This window comes from Oncorhynchus kisutch, unplaced genomic scaffold, assembly GCF_002021735.2.
Source record: "Oncorhynchus kisutch isolate 150728-3 unplaced genomic scaffold, Okis_V2 scaffold697, whole genome shotgun sequence".
Taxonomy (NCBI): domain Eukaryota; kingdom Metazoa; phylum Chordata; class Actinopteri; order Salmoniformes; family Salmonidae; genus Oncorhynchus; species Oncorhynchus kisutch.
The window spans coordinates 55001-76119 of NW_022262642.1; the positions used below are offsets into that span (position 1 = coordinate 55001).

General features: G+C 47.4%; 1 protein-coding gene across 5 annotated transcripts in view; it reads right to left on the reverse strand.

The window, feature by feature from the left end:
- The window catches only part of LOC109886477 (RNA-binding protein 26), a 44462-nt gene that overhangs the window by 17073 nt on the left and 6270 nt on the right, over positions 1-21119 (reverse strand). For 2 of the 5 annotated variants that reach the window (XM_031815905.1, XM_031815904.1), the window contains exons 1-10: positions 17302-17714; positions 16865-16983; positions 15908-16050; positions 15551-15639; positions 3993-4210; positions 3520-3786; positions 1755-2006; positions 1277-1480; positions 724-867; positions 370-469 (exon numbers count right to left, since the gene is read on the reverse strand). In XM_031815905.1, coding sequence (XP_031671765.1) covers positions 370-469; positions 724-867; positions 1277-1480; positions 1755-2006; positions 3520-3786; positions 3993-4210; positions 15551-15639; positions 15908-16050; positions 16865-16983; positions 17302-17360 — 1595 coding nt within the window. In that variant the 5' untranslated portion in view covers positions 17361-17714. Of the gene's footprint in view, positions 1-369; positions 470-723; positions 868-1276; positions 1481-1754; positions 2007-3519; positions 3787-3992; positions 4211-15550; positions 15640-15907; positions 16051-16864; positions 16984-17301; positions 17715-21119 lie in introns of those variants that run through there. The other 3 variants (XM_031815907.1, XM_031815903.1, XM_031815906.1) reach the window with 2 other exon arrangements.

The following is a 21119-nucleotide window of genomic DNA, read 5'->3' on the forward strand; positions in this document are numbered from 1 at the left end:
TGGTTAAATGTTCTGTCTGAACCCCCAGGTATATTACCTGTTGTGGTCTATGATGGTTTAATGTTCTGTCTGAACCCCCAGGTATATTACCTGTTGTGGTCTATGATGGTTTAATGTTCTGTCTGAACCCCCAGGTATATTACCTGTTGTGGTCTGTGTCTCATGCCAAATCAACTGTCTAGCGGTCTCAAGGTGTGTGTTCTTGCTCGTCGGACCAAGGTGTGTGTGTGTGTGTGTTCTTACTTGTCGGCCCAGGGTGTGTGTTCTTACTTGTCGAACCAAGGTGTGTGTGTGTGTGTTCTTACTTGTCGGCCCAGGGTGTGTGTTCTTACTTGTCGAACCAAGGTGTGTGTGTGTGTGTGTTCTTACTTGTCGGCCCAGGGTTTCTGCATTGCTCCGTGGTGTGAGACAGCAGATCTCTTCCTGGAGGCCGAGTCCAGAACGATCCTCATTCTGTTGGGCATCTGATCTGGGAATTCATTAAACAAATATGTGACTGGACTGACGAGATCAGACGAGGCCTTGACCAGTCAGGATAGAGCATCTCTCCCTCTCTCCCTCCCTCCCTCATAACAACACATTACAGTCCCACCTTCCGCCTGAATCCACATCTAGACTGGTTGTGTTGAGGTACCTCTGTCTCTCTCCCTCTCCCTCCCTCCCTCCACATTACAGTCCCACCTTCCACCGGAATCCACATCTAGACAGGTTGTGTTTAGGTACCTCGGTCTCTGTGAGGCAGGTCCTCAGCCATAGTCAGTCCTATGAGGTTGGGTCTCTGGGCGTTGACTCTGTGGCGATACACTGGTCTGGAGGTGTTGGTGAGGCTGGGATCCTCAGGGTTATACATGTCAGAGTCATACTGGCCTGGGAGAGACCACAACACAGACTTAATGAAGAGACCACGACACAGACTTAATGAAGAGACCACAACACAGACTAAATGAAGAGACCACAACACAGACTAAATGAAGAGACCACAACACAGACTAGATAAAGAGACCACAACACAGACTAAATGAAGAGACCACAACACACACTAAATGTAGAGACCACAACACACACTAAATGTAGAGACCACAACACAGACTAAATGTAGAGACCACAACACAGACTAAATGAAGAGACCACAACACAGACTAGATAAAGAGACCACAACACACACTAAATGAAGAGACCACAACACAGACTAAAGAGACCACAACAGACTTAACGAAGAGACCACAACACAGACTTAATAAGTACACACACACACAGCTAACACACACACCGCTACCTGGTGGGAAGAGAGGAGCCGGGGGCAGGGGGATGGAGGGTCGTGTCCCTGTGGTTACAATAGTGGGAACAGAGTTGGCGATGGAGCTAGGAGGGGCATCCATCCCTGATGCCTGGTGAGGGGGACCTGGGGGGGCACCCATCCCTGATGCCTGGTGAGGGGGACCTGGGGGGGCACCCATCCCTGATGCCTGGTGAGGGGGACCTGGGGGGAGGGGCACAGATTTAAATAAAACACTAGAATGGTTCCTGACCAAGATGGCCGCCATTCTAACATTCTAGAACGATGCAAGTCTGACATCGACACACTCTGGTGAATTATAGTCTCTGTGGAGATCTTTATAAGGTAAGGCGAACACCCGATTGGCTATGGTCGAAAGAAGCTCACCCTATAGGGAAGAGGGTTTCCATTTGGAATGACAACACATGCGACTCGAGCCACGGACTCGTTATGACAGACGGATTCACTGAATTCCTACCTGGCGGCAGGCTGGGCGGCAGGCCGGGCGGCAGGCTGCCTGTCAGGGGCACAGGGGGGCGGAGGTTGACGGGAGGTGGGGTCATGAGAGGGGGAGGTCCTGGCGGGGGCGGTAGGCCGGGAGGGGGCTGGGCGACCCCCGGGATAGGGGGAGGGGCTTGGAACATGTTAGGTAGATTAACGTCCTCCACCACCACTGGATCGATACCGTGGTCGAATGGGCAAATGTCCCCGCGCATACAGAAGCCTTTCTCTGGAAGACAACACAATACGGTTTAGTAACACAGCTAGAGGACAGTTAGATACAGAAGGCCTTTCTCAGGAAGACAACACAATACGGTTTAGTAACAGCTAGAGGACAGTTAGATACAGAAGGCCTTTCTCAGGAAGACAACACAATACGGTTTAGTAACACAGCTAGAGGACAGTTAGAAACAGAAGGCCTTTCTCAGGAAGACAACACAATACGGTTTAGTAACAGCTAGAGGACAGTTAGAAACAGAAGGCCTTTCTCAGGAAGACAACACAATACGGTTTAGTAACAGCTAGAGGACAGTTAGATACAGAAGGCCTTTCTCAGGAAGACAACACAATACGGTTTAGTAACACAGCTAGAGGACAGTTCGATAACATTATGTCTCTACACATACAGAACAACCCCTTGTGAAGAAGCACAGCGAGAGGACAGTTAGATACAGAAGGCCTTTCTCAGGAAGACAACACAATACGGTTTAGTAACACAGCTAGAGGACAGTTAGAAACAGAAGGCCTTTCTCAGGAAGACAACACAATACGGTTTAGTAACAGCTAGAGGACAGTTAGAAACAGAAGGCCTTTCTCAGGAAGACAACACAATACGGTTTAGTAACAGCTAGAGGACAGTTAGATACAGAAGGCCTTTCTCAGGAAGACAACACAATACGGTTTAGTAACACAGCTAGAGGACAGTTAGAAACAGAAGGCCTTTCTCAGGAAGACAACACAATACGGTATAGTAACAGCTAGAGGACAGTTAGATACAGAAGGCCTTTCTCAGGAAGACAACACAATACGGTTTAGTAACACAGCTAGAGGACAGTTTGATACCATTATGTCTCTACACATACAGAACAACCCCTTGTGAAGAAGCACAGCGAGAGGACAGTTAGATACAGAAGGCCTTTCTCAGGAAGACAACACAATACGGTTTAGTAACACAGCGAGAGGACAGTTAGATACCATTATGTCTCCACACATACAGAACAACCCATTGTGAAGAAGCACAGGAAGAGGACAGTTAGATACCATTATGTCTCCACACATACAGAACAACCCATTGTGAAGAAGCACAGGAAGAGGACAGTTAGATACCATTATGTCTCCACACATACAGAACAACCCATTGTGAAGAAGCACAGCGAGAGGACAGTTCGATAACATTATGTCTCCACACATACAGAACAACCCATTGTGAAGAAGCACAGCGAGAGGACAGTTAGATACAGAAGGCCTTTCTCAGGAAGACAACACAATACGGTTTAGTAACACAGCTAGAGGACAGTTAGAAACAGAAGGCCTTTCTCAGGAAGACAACACAATACGGTATAGTAACAGCTAGAGGACAGTTAGAAACAAAACGGCCTTTTCCAGGAACAACAGACAGAAAAAAACCTAATTCACTCCAAACATTCTCCTTCTCGGTCATACGTCATCCCGGGCCACTAAAAGACAGTCTCGGTGTAAAAACAAACAAACATCTCAGGCATGTCAACTTCCTTCCTGCTTACCGTCGTAGTCACGGCAACGTTTCCTCTGTGGCGGAAGGGGCCGGTCCAGTGACTGATCCGGGTGGAAGTCCGACCAGCTGTCCGTCACCGAGGCGATGCTGTTGCTGTGGTTACCTTGAGGGGCGATCACCGTGATGGTGCTGCTGAGGGTCGGCACGGGGAACGTGGCGGTTGCCGTGGGGATCGGCAGGAGGCCTTCACCAGCTCCAACCTCCGTCCCCCGGTCTCCTCGATCGGGCTCGTACTTTGACCTCCCAGCATCCCGCTCTGTGATCAGAAGGATAGCGTCAGGTAGCAGGAAACAGTCATGATATCTAGAGCAGGCGTAGAGCCGTTGGATGTGCATGGTTTTGTTCCAACCCAACACTAGTCTAACAGCCAGACATACTGACTTTCAAAATGAATCAACCAATCATAGTCTTCTGTCTAAACCAGGAACATAAACCAGTTGTTCTGTCGGTCTCCACTCTCACCTCTGCTCTTGGAGTGGGTCCTGCTGTGACTCCTGCTACTGCGGTCTCGGTCTCTCTCCCGGTCCCTGGCCCGGTCCTTGCTCCTGCTCCTACTGCGGCTGTAGCTACGGCCCCTCCTCCGGTTGTAACGGTCCCGGTACGAGTCCCGTCTCGGGGGGATGCGGTCGTAATCGTTCCGTTTCCTGGTACGGTCGTCCCTTTTACGGTCATCCCCTCGTCTGACAAACGACAGAGAAGGGGAGGAGGGGAAGACAGAGGAGGAAGAGAGAGGGGGGAAAGAGGAGGTAGAGAGAGAGGAGGGAGGGGAGAGAGGAGGGAGGGAAAGGAGGGAGAGAGAGAGGAGGGAGGGAAAGGAGGGAGAGAGAGAGGAGGGAGGGAAAGGAGGGAGAGAGAGAGGAGGGAGGGAAAGGAGGGAGAGAGAGAAGGGAGGGAAAGGAGGGAGAGAGAGAGAGAGAGGAGGGGGAGAGAGAGAGAGAGAGGAGGGGGAGAGAGAGAGAGGAGGGGGAGAGAGAGAGGAGGGGGAGAGAGAGAGAGGAGGGGGAGAGAGAGAGGAGGGGGAGAGAGAGAGAGGAGGGGAGAGAGAGAGAGGAGGGAGAGAGAGAGAGAGGAGGGAGAGGGAGAGAGAGAAAGGAGGGAGAGGGAGAGAGAGAAAGGAGGGAGAGGGAGAGAGAGAGAAAGGAGGGAGAGGGAGAGAGAGAAAGGAGGGAGAGGAGAGAGAGAGAAGGAGGGAGAGAGAGAGAGGAGAGAGAGAGGAGGGAGAGAGAGAGAGGAGGGAGAGAGAGAGAGAGGAGAGAGGATGGAGAGAGAGAGGAGAGAGGAGAGAGAGGAGGGAGAGGAGGGAGAAGGAGAGGGGGGAGAGAGGAGGAAGAGGAAGAGAGAGAGGAGGGGGAGAGAGAGAGAGGAGGGGGAGAGAGAGAGAGAGGAGGGAGAGAGAGGAGGGGGAAAAGAAGGGCAGAATAAAGTCATTTAGGAAACATCCCATTGAACAGAGACAGGAGCATTTATGGATCAGTCTCAAATAGCACCCTATACACTATATAGTGTACTACTATTGACCAGGTCCAGTAGAGTAATTTAATAGGGAACTATGTCCCTCACCTGTTGTCAATGGGGGGCTGTAGTTCACACTGACCTACTGTAGTTCACACTGACCTGCAAGTAGTTCACACTGACCTGCTGTCTCTACTGTAGTTCACACTGACCTGCTGTCTCTGCTGTAGTTCACACTGACCTGCTGTCTCTACTGTAGTTTCACACTGACCTGCTGTCTCTACTGTAGTTCACACTGACCTGCTGTCTCTACTGTAGTTCACACTGACCTACTGTAGTTCACACTGACCTGTGTCTCTACTGTAGTTCACCCTGACCTGCTGTCTCTACTGTAGTTCACACTGACCTGCTGTAGTTCACACTGACCTGCGTCGCTACTGTAGTTCACACTGACCTGCTGTCTCTACTGTAGTTCACACTGACCTGCTGTCTCTACTGTAGTTCACACTGACCTGCTGTAGTTCACACTGACCTGCTGTCTCTACTGTAGTTCACACTGACCTGCTGTCTCTGCTGTAGTTCACACTGACCTGCTGTCTCTACTGTAGTTCACACTGACCTGCTGTCTCTACTGTAGTTCACACTGACCTGCTGTAGTTCACACTGACCTGCTGTCTCTACTGTAGTTCACACTGACCTGCTGTCTCTGCTGTAGTTCACACTGACCTGCTGTCTCTACTGTAGTTCACACTGACCTGCTGTAGTTCACACTGACCTGCTGTAGTTCACACTGACCTACTGTAGTTCACACTGACCTGCTGTCTCTACTGTAGTTCACACTGACCTGCTGTAGTTCACACTGACCTGCTGTCTCTACTGTAGTTCACACTGACCTACTGTAGTTCACACTGACCTGCTGTAGTTCACACTGACCTGCTGTCTCTACTGTAGTTCACACTGACCTGCTGTCTCTACTGTAGTTCACACTGACCTGCTGTCTCTACTGTAGTTCACACTGACCTGCTGTAGTTCACACTGACCTGCTGTCTCTACTGTAGTTCACACTGACCTGCTGTCTCTACTGTAGTTCACACTGACCTACTGTAGTTCACACTGACCTACTGTAGTTCACACTGACCTACTGTAGTTCACACTGACCTGCTGTCTCTACTGTAGTTCACAATGACCTGCTGTCTCTACTGTAGTTCACACTGACCTACTGTAGTTCACACTGACCTGCTGTCTCTACTGTAGTTCACACTGACCTGCTGTCTCTACTGTAGTTCACACTGACCTGCTGTCTCTACTGTAGTTCACACTGACCTGCTGTCTCTACTGTAGTTCACACTGACCTGCTGTCTCTGCAGTAGTTCACACTGACCTGCTGTCTCTGCAGTAGTTCACACTGACCTGCTGTCTCTGCAGTAGTTCACACTGACCTGCTGTCTCTACTGTAGTTCAAACTGACCTGCTGTCTCTACTGTAGTTCACACTGACCTGCTGTCTCTACTGTAGTTCACACTGACCTGCTGTCTCTACTGTAGTTCACACTGACCTGCTGTAGTTCCCACTGACCTGCTGTCTCTACTGTAGTTCACACTGACCTGCTGTCTCTACTGTAGTTCACACTGACCTGCTGTCTCTACTGTAGTTCACACTGACCTGCTGTAGTTCACACTGACCTACTGTCTCTACTGTAGTTCACACTGACCTGCTGTCTCTACTGTAGTTCACACTGACCTGCTGTCTCTACTGTAGTTCACACTGACCTGCTGTCTCTACTGTAGTTCACACTGACCTGCTGTAGTTCACACTGACCTGCTGTCTCTACTGTAGTTCACACTGACCTGCTGTAGTTCACACTGACCTACTGTAGTTCACACTGACCTACTGTAGTTCACACTGACCTGCTGTCTCTACTGTAGTTCACACTGACCTGCTGTCTCTACTGTAGTTCACACTGACCTGCTGTCTCTACTGTAGTTCACACTGACCTGCTGTAGTTCACACTGACCTACTGTCTCTACTGTAGTTCACACTGACCTGCTGTCTCTACTGTAGTTCACACTGACCTGCTGTCTCTACTGTAGTTCACACTGACCTGCTGTCTCTACTGTAGTTCACACTGACCTGCTGTAGTTCACACTGACCTGCTGTCTCTACTGTAGTTCACACTGACCTGCTGTAGTTCACACTGACCTACTGTAGTTCACACTGACCTACTGTAGTTCACACTGACCTGCTGTCTCTACTGTAGTTCACACTGACCTGCTGTCTCTAGTGTAGTTCACACTGACCTGCTGTCTCTACTGTAGTTCACACTGACCTGCTGTCTCTACTGTAGTTCACACTGACCTGCTGTCTCTACTGTAGTTCACACTGACCTGCTGTCACTACTGTAGTTCACACTGACCTGCTGTCTCTACTGTAGTTCACACTGACCTGCTGTCTCTACTGTAGTTCACACTGACCTGCTGTAGTTCACACTGACCTACTGTAGTTCACACTGACCTGCTGTCTCTACTGTAGTTCACACTGACCTGCTGTAGTTCCCACTGACCTGCTGTCTCTACTGTAGTTCACACTGACCTGCTGTCTCTACTGTAGTTCACACTGACCTGCTGTAGTTCACACTGACCTGCTGTCTCTACTGTAGTTCACACTGACCTGCTGTCTCTACTGTATTCACACTGACCTGCTGTCTCTACTGTAGTTTCACACTGACCTGCTGTCACTACTGTAGTTCACACTGACCTGCTGTCTCTACTGTAGTTCACACTGACCTGCTGTCTCTACTGTAGTCACACTGACCTGCCTGTAGTTCACACTGACCTACTGTAGTTCACACTGACCTGCTGTCTCTACTGTAGTTCACACTGACCTGCTGTAGTTCCCACTGACCTGCTGTCTCTACTGTAGTTCACACTGACCTGCTGTCTCTACTGTAGTTCACACTGACCTGCTGTCTCTACTGTAGTTCACACTGACCTGCTGTCTCTACTGTAGTTCACACTGACCTGCTGTCTCTACTGTAGTTCACACGACCTGCTGTAGTTCACACTGACTGCTGTCTCTACTGTAGTTCACACTGACCTGCTGTAGTTCACACTGACCTACTGTAGTTCACACTGACCTACTGTAGTTCACACTGACCTGCTGTCTCTACTGTAGTTCACACTGACCTGCTGTCTCTACTGTAGTTCACACTGACCTGCTGTCTCTACTGTAGTTCACACTGACCTGCTGTCTCTACTGTAGTTTCACACTGACCTGCTGTCACTACTGTAGTTCACACTGACCTGCTGTCTCTACTGTAGTTCACACTGACCTGCTGTCTCTACTGTAGTTCACACTGACCTGCTGTCACTATGTAGTTCACACTGACCTGCTGTCTCTACTGTAGTTCACACTGACCTGCTGTCTCTACTGTAGTTCACACTGACCTGCTGTAGTTCACACTGACCTACTGTAGTTCACACTGACCTGCTGTCTCTACTGTAGTTCACACTGACCTGCTGTAGTTCCCACTGACCTGCTGTCTCTACTGTAGTTCAACACTGACCTGCTGTCTCTACTGTAGTTCACACTGACCTGCTGTCTCTACTGTAGTTCACACTGACCTGCTGTAGTTCACACTGACCTACTGTAGTCACACTGACCTGCGTCTCTACTGTAGTTCACACTGACCTGCTGTCTCTACTGTAGTTCACACTGACCTGCTGTCTCTACTGTAGTTCACACTGACCTGCTGTCTCTACTGTAGTTCACACTGACCTCTGTAGTTCACACTGACCTACTGTAGTTCACACTGACCTGCTGTCTCTACTGTAGTTCACACTGACCTGCTGTCTCTACTGTAGTTCACACTGACCTGCTGTCTCTACTGTAGTTCACACTGACCTGCTGTAGTTCACACTGACCTACTGTAGTTCACACTGACCTGCTGTCTCTACTGTAGTTCACACTGACCTGCTGTAGTTCCCACTGACCTGCTGTCTCTACTGTAGTTCACACTGACCTGCTGTCTCTACTGTAGTTCACACTGACCTGCTGTCTCTACTGTAGTTCACACTGACCTGCTGTAGTTCACACTGACCTACTGTAGTTCACACTGACCTGCTGTCTCTACTGTAGTTCACACTGACCTGCTGTCTCTACTGTAGTTCACACTGACCTGCTGTCTCTACTGTAGTTCACACTGACCTGCTGTCTCTACTGTAGTTCACACTGACCTGCTGTCTCTACTGTAGTTCACACTGACCTGCTGTAGTTCACACTGACCTGCTGTCTCTACTGTAGTTCACACTGACCTGCTGTAGTTCACACTGACCTACTGTAGTTCACACTGACCTACTGTAGTTCACACTGACCTGCTGTCTCTACTGTAGTTCACACTGACCTGCTGTCTCTAGTGTAGTTCACACTGACCTGCTGTCTCTACTGTAGTTCACAACTGACCTGCTGTCTCTACTGTAGTTCACACTGACCTGCTGTCTCTACTGTAGTTCACACTGACCTGCTGTCACTACTGTAGTTCACACTGACCTGCTGTCTCTACTGTAGTTCACACTGACCTGCTGTCTCTACTGTAGTTCACACTGACCTGCTGTAGTTCACACTGACCTACTGTAGTTCACACTGACCTGCTGTCTCTACTGTAGTTCACACTGACCTGCTGTAGTTCCCACTGACCTGCTGTCTCTACTGTAGTTCACACTGACCTGCTGTCTCTACTGTAGTTCACACTGACCTGCTGTAGTTCACACTGACCTGCTGTCTCTACTGTAGTTCACACTGACCTGCTGTCTCTACTGTAGTTCACACTGACCTGCTGTCTCTACTGTAGTTCACACTGACCTGCTGTCACTACTGTAGTTCACACTGACCTGCTGTCTCTACTGTAGTTCACACTGACCTGCTGTCTCTACTGTAGTTCACACTGACCTGCTGTAGTTCACACTGACCTACTGTAGTTCACACTGACCTGCTGTCTCTACTGTAGTTCACACTGACCTGCTGTAGTTCCCACTGACCTGCTGTCTCTACTGTAGTTCACACTGACCTGCTGTCTCTACTGTAGTTCACACTGACCTGCTGTCTCTACTGTAGTTCACACTGACCTGCTGTCTCTACTGTAGTTCACACTGACCTGCTGTCTCTACTGTAGTTCACACTGACCTGCTGTAGTTCACACTGACCTGCTGTCTCTACTGTAGTTCACACTGACTGCTGTAGTCACTGACCTGTAGTTCACACTGACCTACTGTAGTTCACACTGACCTACTGTAGTTCACTGACTGCTGTCTCTACTGTAGTTCACACTGACCTGCTGTCTCTACTGTAGTTCACACTGACCTGCTGTCTCTACTGTAGTTCACACTGACCTGCTGTCTCTACTGTAGTTCACACTGACCTGCTGTCACTACTGTAGTTCACACTGACCTGCTGTCTCTACTGTAGTTCACACTGACCTGCTGTCTCTACTGTAGTTCACACTGACCTGCTGTCACTACTGTAGTTCACACTGACCTGCTGTCTCTACTGTAGTTCACACTGACCTGCTGTCTCTACTGTAGTTCACACTGACCTGCTGTAGTTCACACTGACCTACTGTAGTTCACACTGACCTGCTGTCCTCTACTGTAGTTCACACTGACCTGCTGTAGTTCCCACTGACCTGCTGTCTCTACTGTAGTTCACACTGACCTGCTGTCTCTACTGTAGTTCACACTGACCTGCTGTCTCTACTGTAGTTCACACTGACCTGCTGTAGTTCACACTGACCTACTGTAGTTCACACTGACCTGCTGTCTCTACTGTAGTTCACACTGACCTGCTGTCTCTACTGTAGTTCACACTGACCTGCTGTCTCTACTGTAGTTCACACTGACCTGCTGTCTCTACTGTAGTTCACACTGACCTGCTGTAGTTCACACTGACCTACTGTAGTTCACACTGACCTGCTGTCTCTACTGTAGTTCACACTGACCTGCTGTCTCTACTGTAGTTCACACTGACCTGCTGTCTCTACTGTAGTTCACACTGACCTGCTGTAGTTCACACTGACCTACTGTAGTTCACAACTGACCTGCTGTCTCTACTGTAGTTCACACTGACCTGCTGTAGTTCCCACTGACCTGCTGTCTCTACTGTAGTTCACACTGACCTGCTGTCTCTACTGTAGTTCACACTGACCTGCTGTCTCTACTGTAGTTCACACTGACCTGCTGTAGTTCACACTGACCTACTGTAGTTCACACTGACCTGCTGTCTCTACTGTAGTTCACACTGACCTGCTGTCTCTACTGTAGTTCACACTGACCTGCTGTCTCTACTGTAGTTCACACTGACCTGCTGTCTCTACTGTAGTTCACACTGACCTGCTGTAGTTCACACTGACCTACTGTAGTTCACACTGACCTGCTGTCTCTACTGTAGTTCACACTGACCTGCTGTCTCTACTGTAGTTCACACTGACCTGCTGTCTCTACTGTAGTTCACACTGACCTGCTGTCTCTACTGTAGTTCACACTGACCTGCTGTAGTTCACACTGACCTACTGTAGTTCACACTGACCTGCTGTCTCTACTGTAGTTCACACTGACCTGCTGTCTCTACTGTAGTTCACACTGACCTGCTGTAGTTCACACTGACCTGCTGTCTCTACTGTAGTTCACACTGACCTGCTGTAGTTCACACTGACCTACTGTAGTTCACACTGACCTACTGTAGTTCACACTGACCTGCTGTCTCTACTGTAGTTCACACTGACCTGCTGTCTCTACTGTAGTTCACACTGACCTGCTGTCTCTACTGTAGTTCACACTGACCTGCTGTCTCTACTGTAGTTCACACTGACCTACTGTAGTTCACACTGACCTACTGTAGTTCACACTGACCTACTGTAGTTCACACTGACCTGCTGTCTCTACTGTAGTTCACACTGACCTGCTGTCTCTACTGTAGTTCACACTGACCTACTGTAGTTCACACTGACCTGCTGTCTCTACTGTAGTTCACACTGACCTGCTGTCTCTACTGTAGTTCACACTGACCTGCTGTCTCTACTGTAGTTCACACTGACCTGCTGTCTCTACTGTAGTTCACACTGACCTGCTGTCTCTGCAGTAGTTCACACTGACCTGCTGTCTCTGCAGTAGTTCACACTGACCTGCTGTCTCTGCAGTAGTTCACACTGACCTGCTGTCTCTACTGTAGTTCAAACTGACCTGCTGTCTCTACTGTAGTTCACACTGACCTGCTGTCTCTACTGTAGTTCACACTGACCTGCTGTCTCTACTGTAGTTCACACTGACCTGCTGTAGTTCCCACTGACCTGCTGTCTCTACTGTAGTTCACACTGACCTGCTGTCTCTACTGTAGTTCACACTGACCTGCTGTCTCTACTGTAGTTCACACTGACCTGCTGTAGTTCACACTGACCTACTGTCTCTACTGTAGTTCACACTGACCTGCTGTCTCTACTGTAGTTCACACTGACTGCTGTCTCTACTGTAGTTCACACTGACCTGCTGTCTCTACTGTAGTTCACACTGACCTGCTGTAGTTCACACTGACCTGCTGTCTCTACTGTAGTTCACACTGACCTGCTGTAGTTCACACTGACCTACTGTAGTTCACACTGACCTACTGTAGTTCACACTGACCTGCTGTCTCTACTGTAGTTCACACTGACCTGCTGTCTCTACTGTAGTTCACACTGACCTGCTGTCTCTACTGTAGTTCACACTGACCTGCTGTAGTTCACACTGACCTACTGTCTCTACTGTAGTTCACACTGACCTGCTGTCTCTACTGTAGTTCACACTGACCTGCTGTCTCTACTGTAGTTCACACTGACCTGCTGTCTCTACTGTAGTTCACACTGACCTGCTGTAGTTCACACTGACCTGCTGTCTCTACTGTAGTTCACACTGACCTGCTGTAGTTCACACTGACCTACTGTAGTTCACACTGACCTACTGTAGTTCACACTGACCTGCTGTCTCTACTGTAGTTCACACTGACCTGCTGTCTCTAGTGTAGTTCACACTGACCTGCTGTCTCTACTGTAGTTCACACTGACCTGCTGTCTCTACTGTAGTTCACACTGACCTGCTGTCTCTACTGTAGTTCACACTGACCTGCTGTCACTACTGTAGTTCACACTGACCTGCTGTCTCTACTGTAGTTCACACTGACCTGCTGTCTCTACTGTAGTTCACACTGAACCTGCTGTAGTTCACACTGACCTACTGTAGTTCACACTGACCTGCTGTCTCTACTGTGTTCACACTGACCTGCTGTAGTTCCACTGACCTGCTGTCTCTACTGTAGTTCACACTGACCTGCTGTCTCTACTGTAGTTCACACTGACCTGCTGTAGTTCACACTGACCTGCTGTCTCTACTGTAGTTCACACTGACCTGCTGTCTCTACTGTAGTTCACACTGACCTGCTGTCTCTACTGTAGTTCACACTGACCTGCTGCACTACTGTAGTTCACACTGACCTGCTGTCTCTACTGTAGTTCACACTGACCTGCTGTCTCTACTGTAGTTCACACTGACCTGCTGTAGTTCACACTGACCTACTGTAGTTCACACTGACCTGCTGTCTCTACTGTAGTTCACACTGACCTGCTGTAGTTCCCACTGACCTGCTGTCTCTACTGGTAGTTCACACTGACCTGCTGTCTCTACTGTGTTCACACTGACCTGCTGTCTCTACTGGTAGTTCACACGACCTGCTGTCTCTACTGTAGTTCACACTGACCTGCTGTCTCTACTGTAGTTCACACTGGACCTGCTGTAGTTCACACTGACCTGCTGTCTCTACTGTAGTTCACACTGACCTGCTGTAGTTCACACTGACCTACTGTAGTTCACACTGACCTACTGTAGTTCACACTGACCTGCTGTCTCTACTGTAGTTCACACTGACCTGCATGTCTCTACTGTAGTTCACACTGACCTGCGTCTCTACTGTAGTTCACACTGACCTGCTGTCTCTACTGTAGTTCACACTGACCTGCTGTCTCTACTGTAGTTCACACTGACCTGCTGTCTCTACTGTAGTCACACTGACCTGCTGTCACTACTGTAGTTCACACTGACCTGCTGTCACTACTGTAGTTCACACTGACCTGCTGTCTCTACTGTAGTTCACACTGACCTGCTGTAGTTCACACTGACCTACTGTAGTTCACACTGACCTGCTGTCTCTACTGTAGTTCACACTGACCTGCTGTAGTTCCACTGACCTGCCTGTCTCTACTGTAGTTCACACTTTGACCTGCTGTCTCTTACTGTAGTTCACACTGACCTGCTGTCTACTTACTGTAGTTCACACTGACCTGCCTGTAGTTCACACTGACCCTTACTGTAGTCACACTGACCTGCTGTCTCTACTGTTAGTTCACACTGACCTGCTGTCTCGTACTGTAGTTCAACCACTGACCTGCTCGTCTCTACTGTAGTTCCACACTGAGCCTTGGCTGTCTCTACTGTAGTTCACACTGACCTGCTGTAGTTTCACCACGACCCTACTGTAGTTCACCACTTGACCTGCTGTCTCTACTGTTAAGTTCACACTGACCTGCGTGTCTCTAGCGTAGTTCACACATGACCGTTGCTGGTCTCCTACTGTAGTTCACACTTACTGCTGGTCCCTGCCCTAGTAGTTCACACTTGACCTGGTCTTACTGAGTTCACACTGACCTGCTGTCTCTACTGTAGTTCACACTGACCTGCTGTAGTTCCCACTGACCTGCTGTCTCTACTGTAGTTCACACTGACCTGCTGTCTCTACTGTAGTTCACACTGACCTGCTGTCTCTACTGTAGTTCACACTGACCTGCTGTAGTTCACACTGACCTACTGTAGTTCACACTGACCTGCTGTCTCTACTGTAGTTCACACTGACCTGCTGTCTCTACTGTAGTTCACACTGACCTGCTGTCTCTACTGTAGTTCACACTGACCTGCTGTCTCTACTGTAGTTCACACTGACCTGCTGTAGTTCACACTGACCTACTGTAGTTCACACTGACCTGCTGTCTCTACTGTAGTTCACACTGACCTGCTGTCTCTACTGTAGTTCACACTGACCTGCTGTCTCTACTGTAGTTCACACTGACCTGCTGTCTCTACTGTAGTTCACACTGACCTGCTGTAGTTCACACTGACCTACTGTAGTTCACACTGACCTGCTGTCTCTACTGTAGTTCACACTGACCTGCTGTCTCTACTGTAGTTCACACTGACCTGCTGTAGTTCACACTGACCTGCTGTCTCTACTGTAGTTCACACTGACCTGCTGTAGTTCACACTGACCTACTGTAGTTCACACTGACCTACTGTAGTTCACACTGACCTGCTGTCTCTACTGTAGTTCACACTGACCTGCTGTCTCTACTGTAGTTCACACTGACCTGCTGTCTCTACTGTAGTTCACACTGACCTGCTGTCTCTACTGTAGTTCACACTGACCTGCTGTCTCTACTGTAGTTCACACTGACCTACTGTAGTTCACACTGACCTGCTGTCTCTACTGTAGTTCACACTGACCTGCTGTCTCTACTGTAGCGGGAGCTGGACGGGGGGCTGTAGTTCACTCTCCTGGAGAACTTCTTGTCCCGGTCCTCCTCGCGACTTGGCTGGAAAACACAAGTTTGAACTAAGATCCTGAAAGTAGCACTAGATGAACTGCATTGATCTCATCCTGTTTACAAATAACCCCACTTCCTGATTACAAAGAATACTATTGGACAATAGATCTCTACTGTCAGACTGTGGTGTGTAACCTTCCATGCCAATTATGTGGAGGCACTAAAACTCTACCACAGCTGTTTCCTGTAGCATCACTGTTAAAGTAAACATTCCCTTTAAGTGTTGATGCCTGTTCAACATGACTCAACCAGTCACCTCATCTTTCCTCTGGTCGTCTTTGTCCGTCCTGGTCAGGTGTCCCTCCGCTTTGCCAGCGGAACCTGGCTGATGGTCCTGCTGAGGTAGGTAGCTTTTGGAGTTGACGGCTTCAAAGAGTCTATCGACAAAGGTCTGCGTCTCTGGGAGAAGACGGGAATAGAGAACAAGGGGTGGTTGATGAGGGGAGGAGGACAAGGGCATGAATAGTGGGGCCGACACCGACACATTGCACATTAGGTAACTAATGAGTATCAGTCACTGTGTATAGTTCCAAATGGAACACTCTTACCAATTTAGTGCACTACTTTAGACCAGGGCCCTATAGAACCCTATTCCCTATATAGTGCACTACTTTAGACCAGGGCCCTATAGAACCCTATTCCCTATATAGTGCACTACTTTAGACCAGAGCCCTATAGATCCCTATTCCCTATATAGTGCTCTACGTTTGATCAGGGCCCTATAGAACCCTATCCCCTATATAGTGCACTACTTTAGACCAGAACCCTATTCCCTATATAGTGCACTACTTTAGACCAGGGCCCTATAGAACCCTATTCCCTATATATAGTGCAGTACTTTAGACCAGGGCCCTATAGAACCCTATTCCCTATATAGTGCACTACTTTAGACCAGGGCCCTATAGAACCCTATTCCCTATATAGTGCACTACTTTAGACCAGGGCCCTATAGAACCCTATTCCCTATATAGTGCACTACTTTAGACCAGAACCCTATTCCCTATATAGTGCACAACTTTAGACCAGAACCCTATTCCCTATATAGTACACTACTTTAGACCAAAGTAACACACTATAAAAAGAGAATAGGATTCAGTCACAGTCAGTCAAAAAGTACCTCTGATTTTCTTCAACTTTCGAGGCAGATGAAGACAAACGTCACCACCACCACTTGTTGTCACAACTATAAACATGTTTTAATAAGTTTCGTTACCTTTCTGTAGAAATACGTCCAACTGGTCGACACACAGGGCTTTGAGTTCCGTCTCACTTTTGTCTTTCTTCACCAAGGCAACGACGTATTTAGCGAGGGCAGATGGATCTGCATCACAACTAGAACAGGGGATAAGTGTCAACAAACACACCGTTAGCCATGCTAACTCTAGCTATACAACAACAACAACAAATTAGCTAGAATATATATATCCTTACCATACCAAGAAGACCAATCGTTTACAAGATAACAGACCATTTCTCAACTATAAAACTGCCTAGTTTGTTTTGAAATATCTAGCCACATGATATAAACATTAAACTAGCTAGTCAAGTTAGCATCCAAATGATACTAGCCTTGTCTTCAGTCATGTTGTTGCATCTTGATGCTGGCAAGCTAATGTTGCTAAACGTTAGCCATCTAAGTTAGCTACTTACATTGGTTCGAGGGTTTTAAAAAGCCACGTTTTCAATGAATCTAGGTTTTCAATAATCATTTTTTCAGACACCGGTTAACTTCTCTTCCACTCGGTGGCCAGGGTTAATAATCCCTCGGTAATGTTTCTTAATGACAAAATACTGTATGTCCAAAGGCAAGAAGTCATCAAGCTAACATTAGCTGTTAGTTACCGCCTTCTCTCTCTTATTAAACCTGCATGGCTATTCAACACTAAAAAAGACCAACGACTTGGTTGAAAAGATAACTAGATTGTCTTGAGTGTGTTTCTTGCTTTTTAAATTCTTGCAAATACAAAGAGGAGGGGAGGAAGACAATTTGTTTACTGTAAACTATTCCCTCAACTAGTTTGAATGTTCAGGCAGTGCAGGCCTTCCCTCATTGCAAATAAATGGAGAATATTTACTTCCGGGGAACTCTCGCTGGCAGTTATCGCGAGAATTGATATGTCTCGTTGTAACTTGGCGTATTTGGTATTTATTAGGATGCCCAAATAGCCGCTGCAAAAGCATGAACTACTCCTCCTGGGGTCCACACGAAACATGACACAATATATAGTACAGAACATTATTAGTCAAGGACTGAAATACAGACATTTAAAATGTCACACACAGCCTCCATATCAGTACATACACACAATATATAGGTCTTATACATAGTACAGTGCACATTACAAACCAAGATATACAAAATGGCGGTGTCTCTTCACAGTCACCTTTGTGCAGTAAGGTGTTATTTTATGTTTTTTTAACTGGTTGTATTGCTTGGAGTGGCAGAGAGTTCCATGTAGTCATGGCTCTATTTAATACTGTGTGTTTCCCAGCCTCTGTTCTGGACCTGGGGACTGGGAAGAGACCTCTGGTTGCATCTCTTGTGTTATACCGATAAGTGATCTGAACTGTGTTGCCAACTGCTTCAACAGACAGTTCAACACATCAACACCTCACACAAAGACCAATAGTGATGCAGTCAATCTCTCCACCACTTTTTTAGCCAGGAGAGACTGACATGCCTGTTACTGACACTTGCCTTCCATGTACATCTAAGTGTGACACGTGCTGCTTTGTTCCGGACCAACTGCAATTCACCTATGTCCAGGTGTGACAAAACTAGGGCCTGTAGGACCTGTCTGGTGGAATGAGATGTCAAGAAGACAGAGCAACGGCCTAACATGGACAGACCTCTTCCCATTTTACCAACCATTGAATCTATATGTTTTAGCCATGACAGCTTGGTATCTACGGTAACACCCAGCAGTTTAGTCTCCTCAACTTGCTCAATAGCCACATTATTCAATAATAGACCTAAATGAGGTTTGGTGTTGAGCGAGGGATTTGTCCCAAAATGTATGCTTATAGTTTAAATATATATATATATATATACATATATATATCTGGCACCAGCCTATTGCTAGTTACCCATTCTAAAACTGACTGGAGCTCTATGTTAAGGTTGTCAGTTATTTATTTGAGTCGTCAGCGATATACTTCAATGAACAAGCCATCTACCTCAATGAACAAGCCATCTACCTCAATGAACAAGCCATCTGCCTCAATGAACAAGCCATCTGCCTCAATGAACAAGCCATCTACCTCAATGAACAAGCCATCTTCCTCAATGAACAAGCCATCTTCCTCAATGAACAAGCCATCTGCCTCAATGAACAAGCCATCTGCCTCAATGAACAAGCCATCTGCCTCAATGAACAAGCCATCTGCCTCAATGAACAAGCCATCTACCTCAATGAACAAGCCTCCTCCTGCCAGTCTGCTGTGTTGTCAGACTGATTTGATATTCCCTTTGCCTCGTCCCACTCAGCCATACAGATTGTTTATTTGGTTCCCCGGTGGGGGGGTGGGGGGGGGGGTCAATTTGGTGTCAGATTACGATCAATACTCAAGGATTTTAATACTTTTTGTGGGGGGGTTTAAAACGGACAATAACAGAAGGGGGAAACCCGGTGATCACACGGCTACATGGGCAGGAAACCCGGTGATCACACGGCTACATGGACAGTAAACCCGGTGATCACACGGCTACATGGGCAGGAAACCCGGTGATCACATGGCTACATGGACAGGAAACCCGGTGATCACACGGCTACATGGACAGGAAACCCGGTGATCACACGGCTACATGGGCAGGAAACCCGGTGATCACACGGCTACATGGACAGGAAACCCGGTGATCACCAGGCTACATGGACAGGAAACCCGGTGATCACACGGCTACATGGGCAGGAAATACACAGAGAGACAGGAAACACAGGGATAAATACACTGGTACAGAGAGACAGGAAACACAGGGATAAATACACTGGCACAGAGAGACAGGAAACACAGAGATAAATACACTGGTACAGAGAGACAGGAAACACAGGGATAAATACACTGGCACAGAGAGACAGGAAACACAGGGATAAATACACTGGTACAGAGAGACAGGAAACACAGGGATAAATACACTGGTACAGAGAGACAGGAAACACAGGGATAAATACACTGGTACAGAGAGACAGGAAACACAGGGATAAATACACTGGTACAGAGAGACAGGAAACACAGGGATAAATACACTGGCACAGAGAGACAGGAAACACAGGGATAAATACACTGGGACAGAGAGACAGGAAACACAGGGATAAATACACTGGGACAGAGAGACAGGAAACACAGGGATAAATACACTGGCACAGAGAGACAGGAAACACAGGGATAAATACACTGGTACAGAGAGACAGGAAACACAGGGATAAATACACTGGTACAGAGAGACAGGAAACACAGGGATAAATACACTGGGACAGAGAGACAGGAAACACAGGGATAAATACACTGGGACAGAGAGACAGGAAACACAGGGATAAATACACTGGTACAGAGAGACAGGAAACACAGGGATATATACACTGGCACAGAGAGACAGGAAACACAGGGATAAATACACTGGTACAGAGAGACAGGAAACACAGGGATAATTACACTGGTACAGAGAGACAGGAAACACAGGGATAAATACACTGGGATAAATAAGCAACACCTGGAGGGGGTGGAGACAATCACAAGGACAGGTGAAACAGATCAGGGCGTGACCCAAAACACTGAGTTAGATTAATTAATCTCGAGTCATAAAGTCGATTGTAATTTTTACATTTACCCCGTTTATATATCGACCAGGTTTGTGAAATGTGAAAACTGGTTTATCATATCGATCACAACTTCCTCTATTTCAGGTTGTCCAGGTGTTTCTCTAGGCTCAGGGTTTTCTTACCAGCTACCTAGCTTACTAGTTCAACTAGTTAACCAGTTATTCACTACCTAGCTTACAAGTTCAACTAGTTAACCAGTTATTCACTACCTAGCTTACTAGTTCAACTAGTTAACCAGTTATTCACTACATATCTTACTAGTTCAACTAGTTAACCAGTTATTCACTACCTAGCTTACTAGTTCAACTAGTTAACCAGTTATTCACTACCTAGCTTACTAGTTCAACTAGTTAACCAGTTATTCACTACCTAGCTTACTAGTTCAACTAGTTAACCAGTTATTCACTACCTAGCTTACTAGTTCAACTAGTTAACCAGTTATTCACTACCTAGCTTACTAGTTCAACTAGTTAACCAGTTATTCACTACCTATCTTACTAGTTAAACTAGTTAACCAGTTATTCACTACCTAGCTTACTAGTTCAACTAGTTAACCAGTTATTCACTACCTAGCTTACTAGTTAAACTAGTTAACCAGTTATTCACTACCTAGCTTACTAGTTAACCTGTTATTCACTACCTATCTTACTA